General features: G+C 52.4%; 3 protein-coding genes across 6 annotated transcripts in view; 1 reads left to right on the forward strand and 2 right to left on the reverse strand.

Annotated features, from left to right (window-relative positions):
- Window positions 1-2592, forward strand: part of LOC116820746 (glycerol-3-phosphate acyltransferase 2, mitochondrial-like) — a 34221-nt gene extending 31629 nt beyond the window's left edge. Inside the window, 4 exon segments of the mRNA XM_075062004.1 lie at window positions 654-774; window positions 1369-1434; window positions 2119-2174; window positions 2406-2592. Of these exon segments, the coding sequence (XP_074918105.1) occupies window positions 654-774; window positions 1369-1434; window positions 2119-2174; window positions 2406-2522 (360 nt within the window). The 3' untranslated portion in view covers window positions 2523-2592.
- Window positions 2593-3132: 540 nt separating this feature from the next.
- LOC116820744 (oxaloacetate tautomerase fahd2, mitochondrial-like) lies at window positions 3133-7895 on the reverse strand. 2 transcript variants are annotated; one of them, XM_032773415.2, is made up of 7 exons: window positions 7558-7895; window positions 6641-6857; window positions 6064-6123; window positions 5554-5716; window positions 4679-4787; window positions 4267-4354; window positions 3133-3351 (listed from the first exon to the last, which is right to left on the reverse strand). In XM_032773415.2, the coding sequence occupies exons 1-7, from the start codon at window positions 7878-7880 to the stop codon at window positions 3289-3291; spliced, it is 1023 nt and encodes a 340-aa protein (XP_032629306.1). In that variant the 5' UTR covers window positions 7881-7895; the 3' UTR covers window positions 3133-3288. The 2 variants fall into 2 exon arrangements, with proteins under 2 accessions (XP_032629306.1, XP_032629307.1); XM_032773416.2 differs by lacking the exon at window positions 4679-4787.
- Window positions 7896-12523: 4628 nt separating this feature from the next.
- Window positions 12524-20511, reverse strand: part of KCNIP3 (potassium voltage-gated channel interacting protein 3) — a 127622-nt gene continuing 119634 nt past the window's right edge. For all 3 annotated transcript variants that reach the window (XM_075062723.1, XM_075062724.1, XM_075062725.1), the window contains 4 exons: window positions 18182-18289; window positions 15659-15763; window positions 14497-14559; window positions 12524-13533 (listed from right to left, as the gene is read on the reverse strand). In XM_075062723.1, the coding sequence (XP_074918824.1) occupies window positions 13486-13533; window positions 14497-14559; window positions 15659-15763; window positions 18182-18289 (324 nt within the window). In that variant the 3' untranslated portion in view covers window positions 12524-13485. The remainder of the gene's footprint in view (window positions 13534-14496; window positions 14560-15658; window positions 15764-18181; window positions 18290-20511) is intronic.

A 20511-nucleotide genomic window follows, 5' to 3' on the forward strand; every position in this document is an offset into this window, starting at 1 on the left:
GGCGCTGCAGCACCATCTTCCGGTCAGCTGGAGATTCTTTCCCATGTGTGGATCCAGCATCTTTCCCAACACTGGCAGGTGGTTATATTCGCGCTCAGCGAGTCATGGTGTTACTGAAAATGCGAGGCCAAGAGCCAGGGCGAGCGGGAACAGGGGCTGCCCCAGCCTGCCACACCTGGGTGACTCCTGGCCTGGGCTCCCTGCAAGTCCTGCCTCTGCCGTCAGGGGTCAGGTGATGCAGACCCTGAGAACAGAAGCCCCCAAACAGACAGATGGGGTAGCCCTTGAGGCAAGATTCAGATCAGCCTGAGCTGGGCACATAAGATAAATAGGGGGTGAGGGTCAATCTTGACCCACAGCCCTGGGCTCCCCATAACCAGTTCTACCAATGCCCCTTAATCCTGACCTGCTGCCCCCCCAATATCCCAGCTCTGGGCTCCCCCAGAGCTCTGCCAGTGCCCCTCAATCCTGCCCCACAGCCCCTTGATGTCCTTTCCCTGTTGTGTGTGATGTTGGCAGCTCTCCCCTTGAGAGGAAGTTGAGTCCCACCAAACTCATTTCAGGTGTGACCAGCAGAACCCTGTTCCAACGTGGACCATTCAGCACCCCTCAGGTCCAGTCAGGCTGAGCCCATGCATCTCTTCTCCCCCCAGATAAGCCAGCTGGACAACTGCCCCGATTTCTTCCTCTTCCTGTGCGGCCTCCTGGGCCCCCTGCTGAAAACCTTTGAGAGAGCAGCTGCCTTCCTGGTGGAGTCTGGCTGCCCTGAGTTAGGTATGACACCCCCACCCCCCCAGTGCATTCACCAGTGTGTGTTTACTGAAGCCAGATAGCCATGTAAGAGCTAAGGGGAATCACACTGCGTGGGGTCAACGAGACCAGAGACTTGGGGGTCCGTCCCCCTGGGAACAGCCTGATACCCAAGGGCAGTGCTGGCAGGGTGTCCGGGGGCTTGGGTCCAGCTGAAGGGGGCGGCTCATAGCCAGCACTGGGACTCCCCAACAAACCCCTTAATGGCTGGACTCTCCTAGCCCTGGGATCTGCCACCAGGGAAAACGAGGCACAGAGCAGGGACGTGCCTTGCCCTAGGTCACACAGCAAGGCTCATGACCCACGCCCATGCTGGGAGAACAGCCACCACACTAAGACTCTTTGGGGGCGTGCAGCTAGGGGCGCATGCTGCTCCAGGGTGCTTCCTGGCTGGGCCTGTTACATGGAGACAGGGGGGTCTGAGCTGGTGGAGAGGGGACGCTGGTGTATATCAGTGTAGCCCTACTGAGATGTGAGCTGCCCCAATGTCCTCAGGCTGAGGATCAGACCCAGAACGGTGCAAGGGCCCCTCCAACGCTCTCTGCTTGCCTCCCCCAGAGCTGGAGTACGTGGAGAAGCTGCAGCGGTTCCTGGTGAGGAAGGCGAGAGGGGACAGCTCCTTCGGTGAGTCTGGGGCAAACCTACTGAGATCCAGCCTCCCTGTACTGCTGGGGAGATGCTCCCGAGCCCAGTGTCCTCCTGGGCCTAACCCCTTCCTCACTCAGGCACTCACCCTGCTAGGGAGCCTTCAGCCTGGTGCCAGCCTCTTCCTCGGGGGTTCTGTGGCAAATCAGATCAGGAGCCGACTCAGGGTTCTTATCTACCTAAGCAGGAAGAGCTGGGTGTTGTCTGCCCCCTGCTCGGAGCAGGGGGAACAGCACGAGGAAGGAACAGGCTTCTCTGCACACTTGTGTCAAGAAGTCGCTTTCCCATCTCCCAGCTCCTCCTGCTGCGAGGATGGAGCTGCTGGTGGGCAAACACTGAGTTAGGCTGTAAACCTGCAGCGGGCAGGAAGGAAGCCCAGTGGACGAGATGAGCCCAGGGTTTGATCAGCTGTGGTGAATCCTGTCTTCCCTCCTGCAGGGGCTTTTCAGGACCACCACGGGGGCAGCTGAAATGGGGTTTTAGTGCCACAGGCTGCACTGTAGGACCCAGAACAGAACTAAAGGAGTGGGAGGGGGCCTGGCCCACAGTGGAAGTGAAACAACTGCAGGAGCTGGGTGTGGTGGGAGGGTTGCTCGGGGCTGGTACACCCTGTGCTGTGCCTGTTTGTCCTGCCCCTCAAGTTGTTACCATCTCTCTTTCCAGAGTGTGCGAACAGGAGCCTGGCTCTGAGCTCCATCCGGACCTTCAAGGAGCTGGGAGTGAGTGGGCCCCACCTGTCTATACCCTGGTGATCATGGCAAAGTCAGTTCAGCCTGTCACACCCATTTAGGGATGGCAGAGGTGGCTGCTGGGATGCTCTCTCCCTCCCCCATGGAAACGTGATCCTGCCTGTAACTTCCCCTCAGCCTGGCCCACGCCCTCTCTTTGTGCAGCCCCAACCCCTTCCTGGGTGGAAAAATCAGGGTTCCTCTGTCCCTCTCCTCTCCTAGGTGCTGAAGGAGCAGCCAGGCCCAGCAGGGCCCATTCTCCACCTCTCGGAAACCTTCAGCACCAAAGAGAACCAGGAGCGACTGGAGAAGTTCATGGGGCAGTTCACCTCCAGCTAGAGCTGCTCAGAACTGTCCTGCTGCCTGTGGTGACTGTTTCAAAACCCCACTTCTGCAGGATCCCATTGAATGTCTCATGCTGCTGTGGGTGGAGCCCACCCCCAGCCCAGAGCTCCGTTGAGATCAAAATAAACCTTATTCTTGGTGCCTGGGTCTCCAGCTGCTTTTACTGGACAGGCTCATGCCTGTGGTTCCCCACCTCTGAAAACCAGCCATGGTGGGCTCAGTGTTGCTTCCCTCTCACTGGTACCACGCCAGCTCTCCTTTCCCTTGTGTTACTAGAGAGATCAGTGCGGCAGGGCCCACAGTCCTGGACTGTGGGCTAAGGTGGGTAGCAGAATGGTCTATGCGAATACAGCCCCAGGATGGGGGAAGACTCAGTCTAGGGTTGCATATAATAAGCACCGCCTCCCTAACTCGTTCCCCATCCCCCCTGAGCAGGGCTGGCCTTGCTCTGCATCTGGGGGAGCAGCCCTCTGTGTCCCTTACCCCTTTAATAGCAGCCTGGCACCATGATCCCCCCCGCGCTGGGTGTTTGAATGGATTTCACAGCGAGCATACTGATGGGTCAGGTCAGCTTCTTGGAGCACAGACTGCATCTGAAGCTCTGTCATTGGCACAGCAGGACCAGCCCTTCAGCAAGAGCTTTATTCCAAAATCCATATGCTGTTGAGTGACATGATTAGCTGAAGGCCATTGAAGTGCTGCACCTGCCAGTGTCCATGATCAGCTCCTGGACCCCGGGAACTGCGCTGGCCAGGCATCCTCAAATGACCTTGTTTAGGAGGGCTCCCAGCTGGTCAATTTCACACTGCACCACATCTCCTCTCTGCAACGCAGGGTAAGCAGAGTAACACTTCCCTTAGGAGCTACGCGCTGCCACAGCCAGCTACCAACTAAAGACTGCAGCTCCCCTTTGCCTTTCCGAATCCTTCGAACCAGGCCCTACAGCAACACCATGGCCCAGAGTAGGATGGCTGATGCCCGATCTTTGTTATCTAGTTACAAGTGTCTGAACAGAGCTACAGCAGAACCCCAGGGTTAATATCTCCCTATCTACCCCCCAGCAGCTCAGACATGCCCCTAGCCTTGCGTACCAGAACACAGGGTGGGACTGACCCCCCTTTCATGCCTAGAATAGACAAACTGCAATGACTACACAAAATCCAGCCAGAGGGGGGAGGGGAAAGGAGGGAGTGTCTCTCACACTCTGAAACCCTGGGAGCTGGATGAGTCACATGCAAAACAACATACAGAGTGACTGGAGCCTCCAGCACCTCCTAAGCCCGCCGGGCTGTTTTGACTGTAAGTAAAGGGACTAAAGCCAGCATTAAAAAAAGCAGCCTCGGGAACACTCAATTGCTGTTGCCAGTAGCAGTGAGGTGCACTCCCCTAGTGGCTGTAGGAGTTAAGACACTTATTCCACAGCCCTAGGAGCAGGCTGGCTCAAAAGAAGAGGCTAGGGCTGTCCCCCTTACTGGAACCTCTGAGCCTGGGGCTGCAATTCCAGCTGCTCAGGCAAGCTCTTGAGTTTGTGCTGAGCGCTCCAGCCAGGCACCACAGTCGGCCCATGTGGCTCCAAGGGCAGGACCGGGGTCCACATGGGATACCAGCTATCTCCTGTCACTGTCCCTCGCTGGGACCCAGCCTAGCCCCTGCTGTAGGGAGTCCCGATCTCTAGGTAGCAGCTTCAGCTTTCACTGCCAACCCCAAGGGGCTGTGATTCCCCAGAACTGACGCTCACCTTCAGGAACACGGGGGGCTTCTGGAAAACTCCAGTGCCAGGGGGGGTCCCGGTGAGGAAGACATCTCCTGGGTACAGCGTGATGAACCTGCCACGAACCAGGAACAGCCCATTAGCAGGGCATCCCGGCTCAGTGCCTCCACCACACACCCCATTAAGGCCACGATTGTTCAGCCATGCCCAGATTCCTGCCAGGGGGCTGTGACTACCCCATGCATAGATCAGCGGTAGGGACCGACCCACACCCTCTGGCTTTCAAAGCAGAGCTGCTACTAAGGACAAGGGCTACCAATGGGAGGCAGCCATGACCCTGCCACTAGAGAGGGGCAGAGAACCACACTGGGTTACCACAGCTCCCAGGGACAGAGTGGTTTGCTGCTGCCAGGGCAGGGGAGACAGGGGCTGCACCTACTGGGAGACCCACGCGACCAGCGCCTGCGTTTTGAAGATCATCTGGCTGGTGTTGCTGTCCTGGACGAGCTCCCCGTTCACTTTGCAGCGGATTCCCAGCTTGTGAGGGTCTGAGAGAGGGAGAGACAGACAGAGCAGTCAGGTCTGCAAAATAACTGGGGAGGGTGGAGCGGTTCCCTGTACAGACCTCCTCTGCTGGGCAAGAGGAGAGGCCCTGTTATGCAGAGGAGGAGGTGGGAGAGTGGGGATCCAGGAGAGGAAACCTCAGATCACAGGAAGGATCCCAATTTGTTGGACAAAATATCAAAGGGGCTGCCGTTACTGCTGCACTGCAGCCACCTCTGGGCTGGTACGCAACAGCTGTTTTGACAGCTCACAGCAAGCCTGGAGAACGGGGTGAGTCACAAAGCGAAGGATGGTGGGTCCAGCTGTGGCAGCAGGAGGAAATGTAGGGTGCAGAAGATAATTGGAATTGGACTGAGACACCGGGATTCCTGCTGGGAATAGCATCCTGAGTGCGTCAGTGAGTACAGGGGTAGCCTCCTAGCACCGTGCTTGGGGAACTGGTTCAGTAATAACTGGGGAAGGACACCACATACTAAGCCACCTGCCCCAGGCCTGGCAGCGCCCTGGGATTTAGAGGGCTCCTATGCAAATACAGAGCCAGCCCGACCAAGGGTGGCCCTTGAGCTGTCTTGTGTGCCCAGGGCAGTATGACTGCAGCAATGGAGCAGGTGGGAGAAATCAGGGATGAAGGCAGTTCATGCATCACCCCATAAGCCACTGCAGCATGAGAGCATCTGTGCAGGCAACCCAGCCCTCCCTGTGCCAACCACAGCCCAGCAGGCGGGAGAGACCGAAGGGCCGGACGTGTACCTGGCACACAGTCCTTGGTGACAATGGCAGGGCCCAAGGGGCAGAAGGTGTCAAAGGATTTCCCCAGGATCCACTGCATCCCATTCCTCTTCATCTGCCAGTCCCTGGCGGTGACGTCATTGGCAACCATGAATCCCACGATGTGATCCATCGCAGCTGACTCCTAGGCAGGGAGGGAAATAGGAGGGGAGTCGCCGCACAGCCGCACGCAGGAGCCACCGCTAGAGAGACCACAAACATGGGGCTGCCCGACTCCTCTGGGCACAACAGTGCAGAATTAACACACGCGCCACCCCTGACTGAGACGGTCGCCCTCTAGTGGTGAACAGGAACCACACTCAGTTCAGTCACCAGCCTGCCAGGGGGCCATTTAGTGCCAGCTGCAGTGGTGGCTGTTGCCACGTGCCCTGGACTGAAGTCACTGAACAGATGGCCCCATTCAGCCAGGGCTGGGTTTGAAGTACCAAGACCTGAAGTGGCTCCACAGTCTGTGCTCAGCTCCCTTAGTACCTTGATGTGCGTCCCTTTCTTCCCAATGACAAAGGCCAGCTCCACCTCCCAGTCAACTTCCTAGAGAAGGAAACAGGCAAGTCTGAGTCTCTGCCCCAGTCCAGCAGCGCACAGAGGCAATCAGGGCCAGGGTTCCACGGGGAGAGGCAATTAGAGATGTCCGAGATCACTGTTCCCACACCTGCGAAACGCCACTTGTGATATGGCAGGTGGGCAGTTCCATCTCAGTGCAGAAACACCCCCCCACTTATGGCCCAACAACATGGTAGCTCCCCATGGCAAGCTATTTGGCTGTAACATTCTGGACTGTTGGCGTCTAGGTGGCTTGTTACTTGACACAGCCAGCAGGAGGCACTTGCACAAATAGATCTCGAGGCAGCTGGCAGCCAGCTCAAATCTGGGCCCACGATCTACTGACAGCAGCATTCTCTGTGGCCGGAGCGGGCACGCTTGGCTTTTGCTCCCACAGTTCTTTAGCTGGAGCCTTTAACAGACACCATCTTCAGGGGCTGACGTGCAGACAGGTCTTGGCTGAAAGGTCCCCGCAGGCATGGCAGGAGGAGTGAGGGGTATTTACTTGGCTCTCGGCTGGGTGGATGATCTCGTCGTAGGGGCCAGTGACGGAGCTGGGAAACTTGCTGAAGATGATGGGCTCCTCGGGGATTTTCACGTTCTGCTCCAGGCAGTGGTCTGCGTAGTTCAGCCCCACGCAGATCACCTTCCCCGGATTGGGTATGGGGGCCAGGAGGTTCACCTGAGCACGTGGCAGGATGTGCTGGCCAGACTCCTGAGCCCTAGAGACAGAGGAGGGAAGGGGCAGCTGAAAGGGATGCTGAGAATGGGGGAGGCTCTTCATTGGGGAAACCAAGGATGGAGGTGTAGTGCTCAAAGCAAGGGATTGGGAGAAGTGGATCCCCTGGGTTCTACTCCCAGTTCTGGCATGGATTTCCTATGTAGCTGTAAGCAATTCCTTGCCCCCTGTGCCTCAGTTTCCCACCTGTAAAACAGGGCTCACATGAACCTCTGGCATAGACACTGCCTTGAGAATCCTGCACTAAGAATGACCAGTCCGTGCGTGGGTCCAGGACTGACTAGGACAATCCCAGCTGTACACTTCCACACCTTTCCTAACCAGCTTCCAAACCCGAAAACAACTGCGCCCTCTAGTGCCCATCAAAGAGCATCTCATTCCTAGCTTTAAAAACACTTTAGGAGGAGAAGGTTCATTATCCCCTTGTTTTACAGACAGGGAAACTGAGGCATGAGACAGGGAAACGCCATGCGCTGAGTCCATGGCACAGCTAGGACTAGAACCCAGGGCCATAGGCGCCAGCTTTGTGAATGCACCTGCAGCCCCCTTATCAGTGCATCCACCCAGCACCGCCTGCCCGCCACGATCAGCTGTTCCAGGGCACGCTTGAGGATCTACTTGGCCTATCAGGACAGAAATGGTTTCTAGCACCCCCTCCAGGGGTGCTGGAAATCCCCACTTACCTTCTCGCTATGGCCAGTGCTGCATCCCCTACCTCCAGGAACTCTCTCATCCTCCTGGGCAGGGAGGGGTCGAAAGCATTTAAATCAATCACGTTGCCTCCATCTCTCTCCTCCAGCCCAATCCTGGGCCCATCTGAGCCGGTCTGAAACTGGACCAACCTCATAGCCCCAGCTAGATAGGAAACGCCCCTGGACTCTGTCCCGCCCCAGCTCGTGCAGCCGGACAGCCTCCAGCTCAGTCTCAGACTCACTGGAAGGGCTCTTAGGACCAACACCAGCATCAGATCCTGCGGGAGAGAGACGAACGAGCGTGAACAAGTCATCCGTGCACTCCAGCTGGGTCTCTGCCCAGCAAGGGTGTCTATTTTTTTTTTGTCAAGGTCCAAATTCTTGGTCAAAGTATAGTAAACAGAGAAAATAAACTAATGATGATGATAGACAAATAAATAAAAAGATGATGGGGTCCATCCAAAAGCATCTGGCAGACCGGATTTGGCTCACAGGCCGCCTATTAACTACCCCAATGGAAAGTAACCAGAACCTGGGCTCTCCCTCTACCACATGGTGGGGGGGAAGGGTGGGTAACTGGTCACGCACAGGGCTCAAACCCTGGGACACCCAGTCGTTCGCCAGGGTCACGCACAGTTTCACCTGGATTCCCACGGAGGCGGAGGCCCAGGCTGTGACCCCAATGGTGCCATGGGGGTGAGGGGCCCCTCTGGGAAGCTAGAGGGGGGAAGACAAGGGAGGTGGGGGGGTTATTCTGGGCGGCCGAGAGAGGTGGGGGGTCAGGCAGTCCCCATTGGGAAAGCAGTCTCTATTGCCTACGTGCCTTCTCTACGGAGCCTCTGGGATAGTGGATAGTTTTCTTGATGGGCCATTAATGCTGTCTGGGCCTCCTTTGTTGCAACTGAAAGGCTGGTGGTGGGCATTCCCAACCTCACAACATATTTCAGTGACACATATAGCAATACTTCATAACTTCACATACAATGACAGCACATACATTCCCACTGGATATTAATGTACAGCAGATCAATCTTTTCAAATGACACCTCACAAGACATACTTTGTACAAAACACATCATAATTATATGACAGTGGTGAATATGGGGGTAAAAGGTGGTACTTTGAGGTACAGTGTGTCAGAAATAGAAAATGTAGAAAGGGCTAAATGACTTTTTGTTTCGGTTGTCATCAAAAAGGTTAGTAGCAATTGGACGTCTAACAGAGATTGCCACTGAAAATGAGGTACCATCTGAAGCTAGGATAGGGAAAAAACAAGTTAAAAATGACTTAGACAAGTTAGATGTTTTCAAGCTGGGAGTGCCTGATGAAATGCAACCTAGAATACTCAAGGAACTGTCTTAGGAGATCTGAGTCATTGGTGATTATCTTCAAAAAGTCATGGAAGAGGCAAATATAGTGCCAATCTATAGAAAGGGAAATACGGACAACTCGGAGAATTATAGACCAGTCATCTTAATTTCAGTACCCGGAAAGATAATGGAGCAAATAATTAGGCAATCAATTTGCAAACACCTAGAAGACAATAAGGTGATAAGTAACATCAGCATGGATTTGTCAAGAACAATTTGTGTCAAAACAACCTAATAAGTTTCTTTGACAGGGTAACAAGCCTTGTGGATAGGGGGAAGCAGTAGATGTGGTATATTTAATAAGGCTTTTGATACTGTCCTGCATGAACTTCTCATAAACAAACTAGAGAAATACAACCTGGATGGAGCTACTGTAAGGTGGGTTCATAAGTGGTTGGAAAACCATTCCCAGACAGTAGTTACCAGTTGTTCATTGTCAATTTGGAAGGGCATACTGAGTGGGTCCCACTGGGATGGCTCCTGGCTCTGGTTCTGTTCAATATCTTCATCAATTATTTGGATAATGGGATAGAGAATATATTTATAAAGTTTGTGGACAATACCAAGTTGGGAGGGGTTGCAAGGGCTTTGGAAGATAGGATTAAAATTCAAAATGATCTGGACAAACTAGAGAAACGATATGAAGTAAATAGGATGAAATTCAATAAGGACAACCACAAAGTATTCGACTTAGGAAGGAACAATCATTTGCACGCATACAAAATTGGAAAGGACTGCCTAGGAAGGAGTACTGCAGAAGGGGATCTGGGGGTTATAGTGGATCACAAGCNAGAGTAAAAGCAGCAGAGAATCCTGTGGCACCTTATAGACTAACAGACGTTTTGGAGCGTGAGCTTTCGTGGGTGAATACCCACTTCGTAGGGGCAGAGTGTGGCGAGAGCCACGCTGGGCGCCATGACACTAGGGGCAAAGTGTGGCGAGAGCCAGACTGGGCGCCCTGAAATCAGGGGCAAAGCGTGGGGCAGGGCAGGCTGCAGGATGAGCCTTGCAGAAGGGTTTCCGTGTGGCTCCCCCGCCCCAGCAGAACCCATGGGCGCCCTCATCGGCAATGCAGAGCAGCTCCCAAATGGTGCCAACGGGCAGCAGCAAATGAGGATCCAATGTACTGCACCCCTTTGGCCTGACGTGCCCCAACCCTGCTCATGGGGGTCAGCAGCAGCAGGGCTAGAGAGAGCGGAATCTCCATCCCACCCCCCTCCCCAACCATGCTCCAGAAAACCACCTCCTCCTGCTCCCAATAGTCCTTGAGCCCTATGTCTCTTTTGCCTCATTTCAGCCCCCAGCCCTGCCTACCCCACACCGCCAAGGCCTCCCCTCCTTCTTTCAACTCCCCCCCGCCCCATTTCCAGCACAATGGAAGGATAAGAAGCAGTGGAAGGCTTGTTCCTTTAGCACCTAGCATGCATCCATGACTAGGGCTCCTAGGAACCAAAATTATAATAATAAATTAATGAACTAGGAGCAAGGCACAGGGTGCTGCAGGTGTGTTCCTAGCAAAGTGGGGAGGCACCATGGGTCAGGACTCGCTCGTCAAGGGTGACCCTTTCTAGCACAGAGTCCCATAGGAAAGTGGCTTAGCTTATCCAAAGGCATGAATCGCAGACCCGTAAGGGCTAAACCACAGGCATAACCCGCTCAGGGCATGATGCGCAGCAGAGTTGTCCCGTACCTCCAAGCTCCAGGGTCTCCAGTACTCACCCTCCATAACATGGACCATCCCAAATGCTGCTCTGGCATTTGAGCTGTGTAGTCAGCTGGCTATGCAAAGAGAGGCCCAGGATAGAAAGCAAGAATAGAACCATGTTCATGCTAGCAGCTGTGTTTCGTGGCACGGGAAGGATTTGGATACAGAAGAAGCTGGGATCTAATGCTAGGGAAGGAAGCAAAATCGATAAGAGCCACTTTTTTTTTAAGTTTATTTTATTAAAATATACAGTGACTGAATATCAAGTAGTTACAGAGAACAGGAACCGACAACTGTCTCCCCAGGTTGTGCTGTGAGGGTGGGTGTGAGATTAGGGGCACTGGAGTAAAGGCTACTGCTAGTGAGACATGCGGCCATTCCTTGTACTGTACATATGTCAGGAAGTATGGAGTGCAAACTCACAGCCTCCGGGAGAGGGCTCAGGGTAGAGACGAGGGAAAGGCAGACGGAATTCAGAGCCTTTTTGGCAGTGGGAGACAGAAACAGACTGATCTGGGCCTTGGGCAGAGAGAGATAGATGGTTTTTGGGCACTGAGAGAGGTGGAGAGGAAGATGAGGACTGAGTCTGGGTGGTTCAAAGTCTGGATCCTTCTGCTAGTTTAGATCTGGGAAGTGGGGTTGGAGCACTTGGGGGTAGTGGGGGAGAAAGGTGGATCTGGATGTATCCAAGGGGAAGGCCTGGGAGAAAGAGGCAGAGCCTGCACTAGCTTAAGCATGTGACAACTTCCACCAGGACACCTTCTCTTCCCCAACATGTTTGGTGGACTCTTCCCCACTGCAGACCCAGGGACTATTTCTCAGGCTTGGTGCTCTTCTAACCAGAGAGTGTTCCATCTCCAGTGAGGCATGGTCATTCAATAACCAGACCCATCCAAGGTTACTAAAGGAACTGAAAGGGGAGTCTCTCTAGGGCACCTTATCTAGGGGATTTCTATTGCATTGGAAACAGCCCCACAGCTCCGTGACTCTGACAAGGCCAACAGGAAATCCCAGTGAGACGGAGCATCCAGTTACTTAGAAAGTTCCTCTTTAGAGACTGTACTGACTTATCCCTGACTTGGATCTTGAAGATGACACCCTCTTGGCTGCAGAGCTACCAACCCACCTCCTCTTTTCCCTACCAAACCCGAAGACCGGTGACTTGTCTAGCCCTCCATGCGCTGATTCCCAGCTGGCTTTTCCAACTCTCTGGCCTCTTTCAAGACTTGTTCGCCCAGTGTCAGATCTCATCTCAGTCCTGGAAATAGCATGTGTAATGTCTAAAAATAATCTCGTTAAAAAAACAAACAAAATAAAACAGTCCCTCAAACCAAACCTTGTAAACATCCCCAAGGGATAGGTGATATTTCACATCCTATTTGACTTATGACTTTCAACTGCAGCCTGAAGCTTTGGGCATATTCGGAAGTCACCGCCCATCCGCTTTCAGTGTCACAGAAGAGGCAAGATGGGTGAGGTAACATCTTTTACTGGACTAACGTCTGTTGGTGGAGAGGACAAGTTTGAGCTACAAAGAGCTCTTCCTCCGTCTCCATGTACCTCAAAAGCTTGCCCTCTCCACCAACCGAAGTTGGACTTATAATAGGTTGTACCTCACCCACTTTGTCTCTCACACACCCTGGGACCAACGCAGTTAAACAACACTGCCCATCCCACAGAATAACAGTTTTCCAGTGTAACCCTCAATTGCAGTCAACAGATATTTGAGCCAGCTCTGATGGAAATGATGGACTGGTGGAAAACAATGAAAGATTTCAGCTCCAGAACGTAGCAGCAAGGGCCCGTCTCCTCCTCCTCCAGTTTGGAAGGGCCAGGGTATTTGTGCTTGTACTTCTGCTTCAGAAAATTCATATCCTGTTTCTGTTGCAGATTGCCCCAGTTCCAGTCTCCTGAGTGAAGAAACCTCATTCTCCCCTACCATTGCAGGTGGAGGGACATTCATTCTCAATGCGATTGGGGAGAAGGTGTGTTAGTTTCTTCCTTTGCTTCCCTTCTCTGGGGACGCTAGAAGGCGCTGTACATTCTCTAACATTTGCGCACCATGTGGAACCTGCCTTTGAGTGGATGCTCTTGTGCTTTTAGAACTGAAGTTCTGGAGATGATTCCCAACAGCCAGTAATGTCTTCCATTCAGATGTCCACAAACCATTCTCTCACAGCTGAGACACATTCAGGCTCCAGGATCTTGGCCCAGGAGCTTCCTGCACATGGAAAAGTGGGGAGGAGGTCCTCAGCTGGTGAAAATTGATGGAGTTCAGTTGAAGTCAAATTTCACATTGGGGGTATGAAGTCCATGGAGTTATGCCAAATTATGCCAGCTGAGACCCATTTCTTCTTCAGTAACTACCTCTCCCTCCTTTTCCTAATGGAACCCAGTAACTGCCCCATTGCCAGGTTTTCACTTGATGCTAGTGAGAAGAACTCCACCTCCCACATGCAAACGTCCTTTCCATCCCGCTACCATGTGAGAAGTGCTGAGCTTAATCCATGAGGCTGGTCTCTTTCCCACAGGTGGTATTTAACACTGTGTAGCGTTCCCTTGTTATATCCTACGGGAGAGCTAGCCAATCCCGCTGCTAGGTCAGACAAACCCATGAAACCCAATCTCTCTCTGTCACCTCTTGCCCTTCAAGTGAGAATCCGGTCAGTGTCGGGAGCAAACATGATTACGTCCTCTTTTTTGTTTTGTTTTTTTTTTAAATATAAAAAGAGTTTGTTTTTCTTCTCATAAAGATGTGTGTGTGCTTAACAAGAGAGACAGATAGAGGCGTCCATCTGCGTGCAGGCCGGGAGGCAGCCGCGCTGGGAGAGACGAGATCGCATTCTAGATCACATTCTCGAACAGCTGCATGGAGCTCATGATGTTCTCGTCCTGGAAGGGGAGGAGGGAGAAAGGTCAGGGCAACAGTTCAGAAACAACACAACCAATGGAGATTTGTGGTTCAGTGAATGAGGAAGTATCTTGAGAGGCAGGAGATTTGGGTGCTAATCTCAGCCCTGCCACTGACCTGCTGTGACAAGTTGGGCAAGTCACCGCCCTCTCTGTGCCTCAGTTTCCTTCCCCACTTTTTGGGGTTGTAAACCCTTTGGGGCAGGGACTAACACACATCTGTTCAGTGCCTACCAATGGGCAACTGGTTGGCTGGAGCCTCTTAATCTCTATTGTAATAATAAGAATATATCTGACGGAAGTATGGTCTGTACATTAGACTGGCAGCTGTCAGAACCGGAGTTCTAATACTGGCTTGCTGGGTGAACTTGGGAAAATCGGCACAGAAAGAGGACGGGACTTCCCCATTAGGGATAGTAGGACTGACCTGCTTTGGACAGTGCTTTGAGGTCTGCTGATTAAATTAGCTAAGAATCTTTGCTGAGTCAATGTGCATCATCTAGCACTGTTCATGTGCTACCACACACACATGGGCATGCTCTGTGAGTTAAATCAACCTGCTCTTAACGGAGCTTGGTCTGGTCTCCTGTCTCCCTACGACAGCTCCATCCCCTCTTCGCTTTTGCAGTAAGTGCCTCCATAGCAGGAATCAACATGTGTAATCCCACAGTGCGTGTTACACAAGAGGAGAGGATCTGGATGGGGGGAAGCTGCAGTCAAAAGGGATTAGAAATGGTGTGACTGGAATTTGGAGGGTCACATGAATCAGAGTCCTGGCTGGAGAATGCACTGGGCAAATCGGTAAGATGAATTCTAGGAAAAGAAGATGGGTAAGATGGGCTCTAAATCCTATAGAGGGCGCCAGGGATATGGTCAGGAGGAAGAGGAGGAGGGATCTGCAGGATCTGAAGGGCGATGAAGAATCCACAGCAGCAACCTACTCACCTTTTGACAGGTTTCTAAAAACTCCTCGATTGTCACCACGCCGTCCCGATTTCTGTCCATTTTCTGAAACGGAAAAGCGAAGCTCAGAAGGTGCATGGGTGGCGGTCCCAGCAAATCTGTGCCTAGGTGCAAGAACACACTTCCCCCTCCCACCTCCGCAACCACACTGCGTCCGCCTGTACCCTAAAAGTCCACCTTCCTGCAATCCTGGCAGACCTGGGAATGGACTCTCTCTGCCTGCATTCTGCCCGGTGGCTCTGAGCCGCCATCAGGGATACGCCTCCCAACCAGTCCTCCTTCCTCCTAAGGCCTGTAATGGAGCAGCCCCCCGGGGACCAGAGTGTGTCTGTGGCTTGTAACCCAATCTCAGTGAATCCACATCAAGAGTCCCTAATGGGGCCCCTCTGCAGCTGCCAGGATCTGCAGCAGGATTGCCAGCCACGGCCCCCGCCATCTGCCTCCTGCCCGCAGCCGTGTGGGAATCTGCATCTGCTCCTGTGTCGGTGAAATTAATCCCACGCCCACACCTTTTCCACCCCCGCACAATTCCACTCATGGGCACCGATTTCATGGGGGCTCCGAGGCTCAAGCACCCAGGGAAAAAAAATAGGGGGTTTTCAGCACCCACCAGCCACACTGGTTCTGGCCCGGGGCTCTCCACTGATCAGCTGTTCGGTGGGTGAAAGCTGTTGTGGGGATAGAGGGAGGAGCGGCTGATGGGCAAGGGGGGCCTCAGGGGAAAGCGTGGAGTGGGGGTGGGAAAAGGCAGAGAAAAGGTGGGGCCTTGTAGGAAGGGGCAGAGCCTCAAGCAGAGTAGGGCTGGAGCCCCCCCCCGGGAAAAATACAAGCCAGAACCTGTGATTCCATTGACTTCTGAGACACCACTCCTGAGTTATCCCTAAGGCGACCAGACATCAAGTGTGAAAATCGGGATGGGTGGGGGTGGGGGTAAAAGAAGCCTATATAAGAAAAATTGGGACATCTGGTTACCCTAGTTACACCAGGATAAGCAAGACCAGAATCAGGCCCTCTGCACCCAGCTTTTGGAGGAATCAGGCCCATCTGCCCTCTGGCTAACTTGGAACCTATGGGTCTATGGACCAAGCCCACTGCCCTGGTTAGCAAAAGGTTTCTACTCCCAGACGCCTGCGAGCTGGCTTACCTGGAAGAACTTCTCCACATGCTCTATGGGGGCATCGTCCCTGACGATCGGGTACGTGTAGCGGCCCATCATGTTGTAAATGGACTTCATGATCGCCAGCATCTCCTGGCAGAGAAAGAGAGAGATGCACTGACACGGGGAGGCAGCCCAAACAAAGCCCACCGCCGTCCCCTGGTCTCGGCCAGGTTCAGGTTGGCGTCAGGGCCAACAGAAAATCATGAGGGTGAAACAACGGATTTCCAGGCAGGCCCTATGAGCTGCATCCCCACGGAGGGGTCAACTCCATTGAGCGAGGCAGAGGGAGAAACCGTCGTGCAGCGGGAGCCAGGGGGTTTTAGGAGTATCCCAGCCACAATACCAGACGTCCCCATTGTCCACCTCCAGGCAAATGGCAGCAGTACAGTCTAGTGGGCAGAACACTGGACTCAGGAGACTGGCCTGCTGGGTGACCTTGGGCAAATCACATCGCCGCTCTGTGCCTCAGTTTCCCCATCTGTAAATTGGGGAGAACGTTACTGACCTCCTTTGTAAGGGGCTTTGAGATTGACTGAGGATAAGTGCTAGTTAACAGTCACCTATTCTCTTGTGCCGTGACCTTGTCGAGCTAAGCAGGGTTGGTTTGGGTTTTAGATGCGAGACCTCTAGGGAGCACCATGGGGCTGCAGGAAGCGATGCTGAGGAGGGGGTACGTGCATTTAGGGTCCCATAGCGGTGTTAGGGATACAGCAGGTGGGGTCTGCCATGCAGGAAGGGTCCTGCGGAGGTCTGTGCTGTTGGCAGTGCATCAAGACACAGAACCCATGTCCTGACCGCTTTGTGGTCATTAGTAATCCTGGGGCATTTCTTCCTAAAGCTGGAGTATTCAACTGAGGATGGCTCCTTCACTGAACTAACCCCCAAGGTCTCCTGGCAGGCAGCACTGCATCCTGATGAAGCCTCTGAAGATGCAGCCAGTTGAGTCTTTGCCATCTAAGTCTCCTACAAACCTGAAGAGGGAGAGGCTGCGTCTAGATGAGGAGCTGTCCTGCTTTGTTGTGCCATGTGGCATCATAGGGATTATTACCTCAAGCCTGTCCTCACATATGGGAGTTGAGTGCACGTCCAAGGGGCAGAATTTTGGCAGTGCTTTTTCAGTGTCGCAAATGTGGCCTCTGTTATGGTACCACAGATCATAGCCAGGCACCAAATACTTCCATAAAGTTGCTCAGTGCATGATGTACTTTGGTAAACAAACCACAAGGGAGCGAAGCATCCACACAGACAATGCTAAGGCAGGCGGTAGGCTCCAGATGCCTCAGCCAGCAGCACCAGAGCAAACCAGTGCTCCTCACCAGCGTGGGGAAGCTAGGCCAGTAGAGTGGGGAGGAAGCGGCTTCCAGAGGCCCACAGTCCTTGTTGCACAGGACCAAGTCATGGACCCAGTCATATCAATGTGAGTTTAGTCGTTGATTTCAGTGGGGCCAGGATGTGACCCACAGGAAGTGAGAAACATCACAGGTTTAATGAGTAAACCAGGTCCATGTCAGGGAGCCATATGGTGCACCACCAAAGAAAGCCACATTTGCTCATAGCTCTCTCCCAGCCTCAGACATATGGTCACAGCCTGGCCTGGTGATTTCAACTGTTATTCTAGCCCTATGGGCTTCACAAGGGCTTACACGGTGATCCAGGAGAAGGGGGATAAAGTTGGGGTTTTATGGGCACATGGAAAGAGGTTGTCGCCTTGTCAAAGCCATGGAGGTGGCCTGGTGGGATCTGAGGACTCACGTATGGCAAAACTCAAGCAGCCACTACCACTTGCTGGAACAAAGCACCTGAACGGCCAGACCTTTTCAACCTCAGGTACCTAAAATGAGGAACCCTGAAGTGGCCTGATTCATTCTCAGAGGCATGGAGTGGCCAAAGCTTCCACCACCATCAAAAGCAGCCTCAGGCCAACCGAAGAAACAGTTCCAAGAGCCCAAGGCTAGGCCTCCCAAGACAGAAAATGTCGGCCTAAACCAGGACTGGAGCCTGCCACTGCCTGGATAAATGAATCCGCCCCCCTTACACCCTGCACCTTGCTTGCGAATGGGATCCCTCAAACCCAATTGTACCACTAAAACTTCTGAATCCAATCCATACCCTCAGGGCCTCCATTTATGCTCCTCACCCAAACTCTCAGCTCCTTCCCATCCCACAGGCTCCAGTTGTGGTGTACGGTCACACAGCAGGCCCGGCCTGCCTGTCTCCGAACCAATCCCACTTCACGAGGTCTCTGATGTTGAACTTTATTCAGATTCCCCCTGGACCCTAGCTAGCACAGACACACACTTATACTCCTACCACCTTTGGAGCTCCCATTGCTGACCCAGACCCTCCGTAGACGTAAGTACCACACCTGCTGTGGGCTGTGGTAACTCTTATTCATTTCCACCTCCAGATGCTCCTGTCTCTGATATGGAGCCCCCACAGATTCACGTGTCTCCTTCCGAACCTCACGCATACCCGCAGCTACATTCCCCTCAGCCCAGATGCAGGTACCTCCTTGGTGATGTAGCCGTCCTTGTTAATATCGTAGAGGTTAAAAGCCCAGTTCAACTTTTCGTGCACAGTCCCACGGAGCAAGATAGAGAGGCCGACGACGAAATTCTGGAACAGAGAACAAAGCAGAGACCTAACAAGACATGCAAACAACCCAGCACATGGACAACTGCATACATATAGCAAACAACCCCCTCCCACAACCAACGCCCCAAGAAAAAGAACGGTTTTCGGCTGGTGCCTGGGAGGCGGCTCTTGACCCTTCAAAGGGTGAAGTGGAAATGTTATCGACCATGAAACTCTCCTGGTATTTTTCCTATCGATCCTGTTTCTGTTCTCTGCTGGATCTATTTTTAGTTGCCTCGCTACCCACCTGAGCCCGAGTGCCCCTCGCTGACAATAATAATACAAAAAAACCCCTCCTCTTTGGTTCCTTACTGTTCAGCGTGTCTGACGCGGAGCACAAATAACCAAATGAAAATCATTAACTGCCCCCTCCCAGGGTAGAAATGAAACAAAAGGCATTTTGGTGGCTGGATGGCTGGCTGAGAGATTTGTGTTACATCCATTTACTAAATAAAAGAATGATTTTATTTATACATACACACACACACACACACACACACTCATATGAGTGTGATCTTACATTTATATATCGTCTTTATTTAAAACAGTTCTTTGGAAATTTGACTGTTTGGACAATATATATACACACATGTATGAACAATGAGGTAAACAAATGAGAAAAATCAACCCAAGGCTTTTTGATCTGATGATCCGCTAATTTTGAACGACTAACAGAACGGGGCCTAAATTGGTTATATAGGCTTTATGCCCCACAATAAAAATCCTGTCTGACATATTACCCTGTGCACTCTGCTCTCACACAGAGAGCTGAGCTGAGCTGAGCTGGCAGGCTATATCTCAAGCTAAGCACACATGCTTAGAACCTCAGAGTTACAAACGCTGGCATTACGAACTGACCAGTCAACCACACACCTCATTTGGTACCAGAATTACCCAACCGGGCAGTAGCAGAGACCAAAAAAACCCCCAGTAAATACAGCACAGTACTGTGTTAGAATCATAGACTATCAGGGTTGGAAGAGACCTCAGGAGATCATCTAGTCCAACCCCCTGCTTAAAGCAGGGCCAATCCCCAGACAGGTTTTTGCCCCAGATCCCTAAACGGCCCTCTCCAGGATTGAACTAACAACGCTGGGTTTAGTAGGCCAATGCTCAAACCACTGAGCTAAATGGTAGAGCTAATATCATAGAACAGCAGCAGCAGTGTGGATGTGGGTATACATGTGTACACAATGTTATACCCATGTCCAACACAACATATGTGGAACATATGTGAGCATGTTCACTGTCTAGTAAGCTTGTGCGCTGGTGTAGACATGGCCTAAATAGACAAGATATACATGTAAACTACTAAAATAATAAAGGGAAAGCAGCATTTTTCTTCTGCATAGTAAAGTTTCAAAGCTGTATTCAGTCAGCATTCAGTTGTAAACTTTTGAAAGAACCACCAGAACGTTGTGTTCAGAGTAATGAACATTTCTGAGTTCCGAACAACCTCCATTCTCCAGGTGTTTGTAACTCTGAGGCTCTACTGTACTTGGAGGGGAGATCGAGGGTAGAAGGACAGGTGCTGGTGACTCAATAGGGGCTTGTGTTCCTGAACCAAGGCCTCGATAGTGCTATGGGACACAGCACTTCCACAGGTGGTACCCTCTCTGGTCAAGATGTAATGCTGAGGCCTTGACTGCTTGTGAACATTAAAGGTGTGTTGGCAGTTTTTGCCTATGTATGAATCACTCCACCCAGCACTGAAATGCAGCCGCCTCTGGGGTTGAACGCAGTGGCTGTTTCACAATGTGCAGCAGCCACCGCATAACACTTTAGGACAGGGAGCCAAGAATGAGTGGGCCTGATTTTTCTCTCACTGAGGCCATTTGCCCCCCACTGATTTGAACAGAGTCATTTCAAATTTACAGCACTGAAAAGCAGAACCAGGCCCTCCAGGTCCATCTGAAGCTGGACAAGTTCAGACTGGAAGGACGGCATCCATTTTTAGCAGGAGGGTAATTAGCTATGGGAACAATGTACTAAGGGGTGAGGCGGATTCTCCATCATTTATAATTTTGAAGTCAGGTCTGGATGTTTTTATAACAGATCTGCTCTAGGAATTACTTTGAGGGAAGCTCCCTGGCCTGTGTTGTACAGGGGGTCAGACCAGATAATCACACTGGTCCCTTCTGGTCCTGGCATCTGTGACCCTATGAAAAGTTGCAGAGGGTGGGGGGGGGGCAGATTTGGGGAGG

The sequence above is a fragment of the Chelonoidis abingdonii genome, chromosome 2 (assembly GCF_003597395.2).
Source record: "Chelonoidis abingdonii isolate Lonesome George chromosome 2, CheloAbing_2.0, whole genome shotgun sequence".
NCBI classification, from domain to species: domain Eukaryota; kingdom Metazoa; phylum Chordata; order Testudines; family Testudinidae; genus Chelonoidis; species Chelonoidis abingdonii.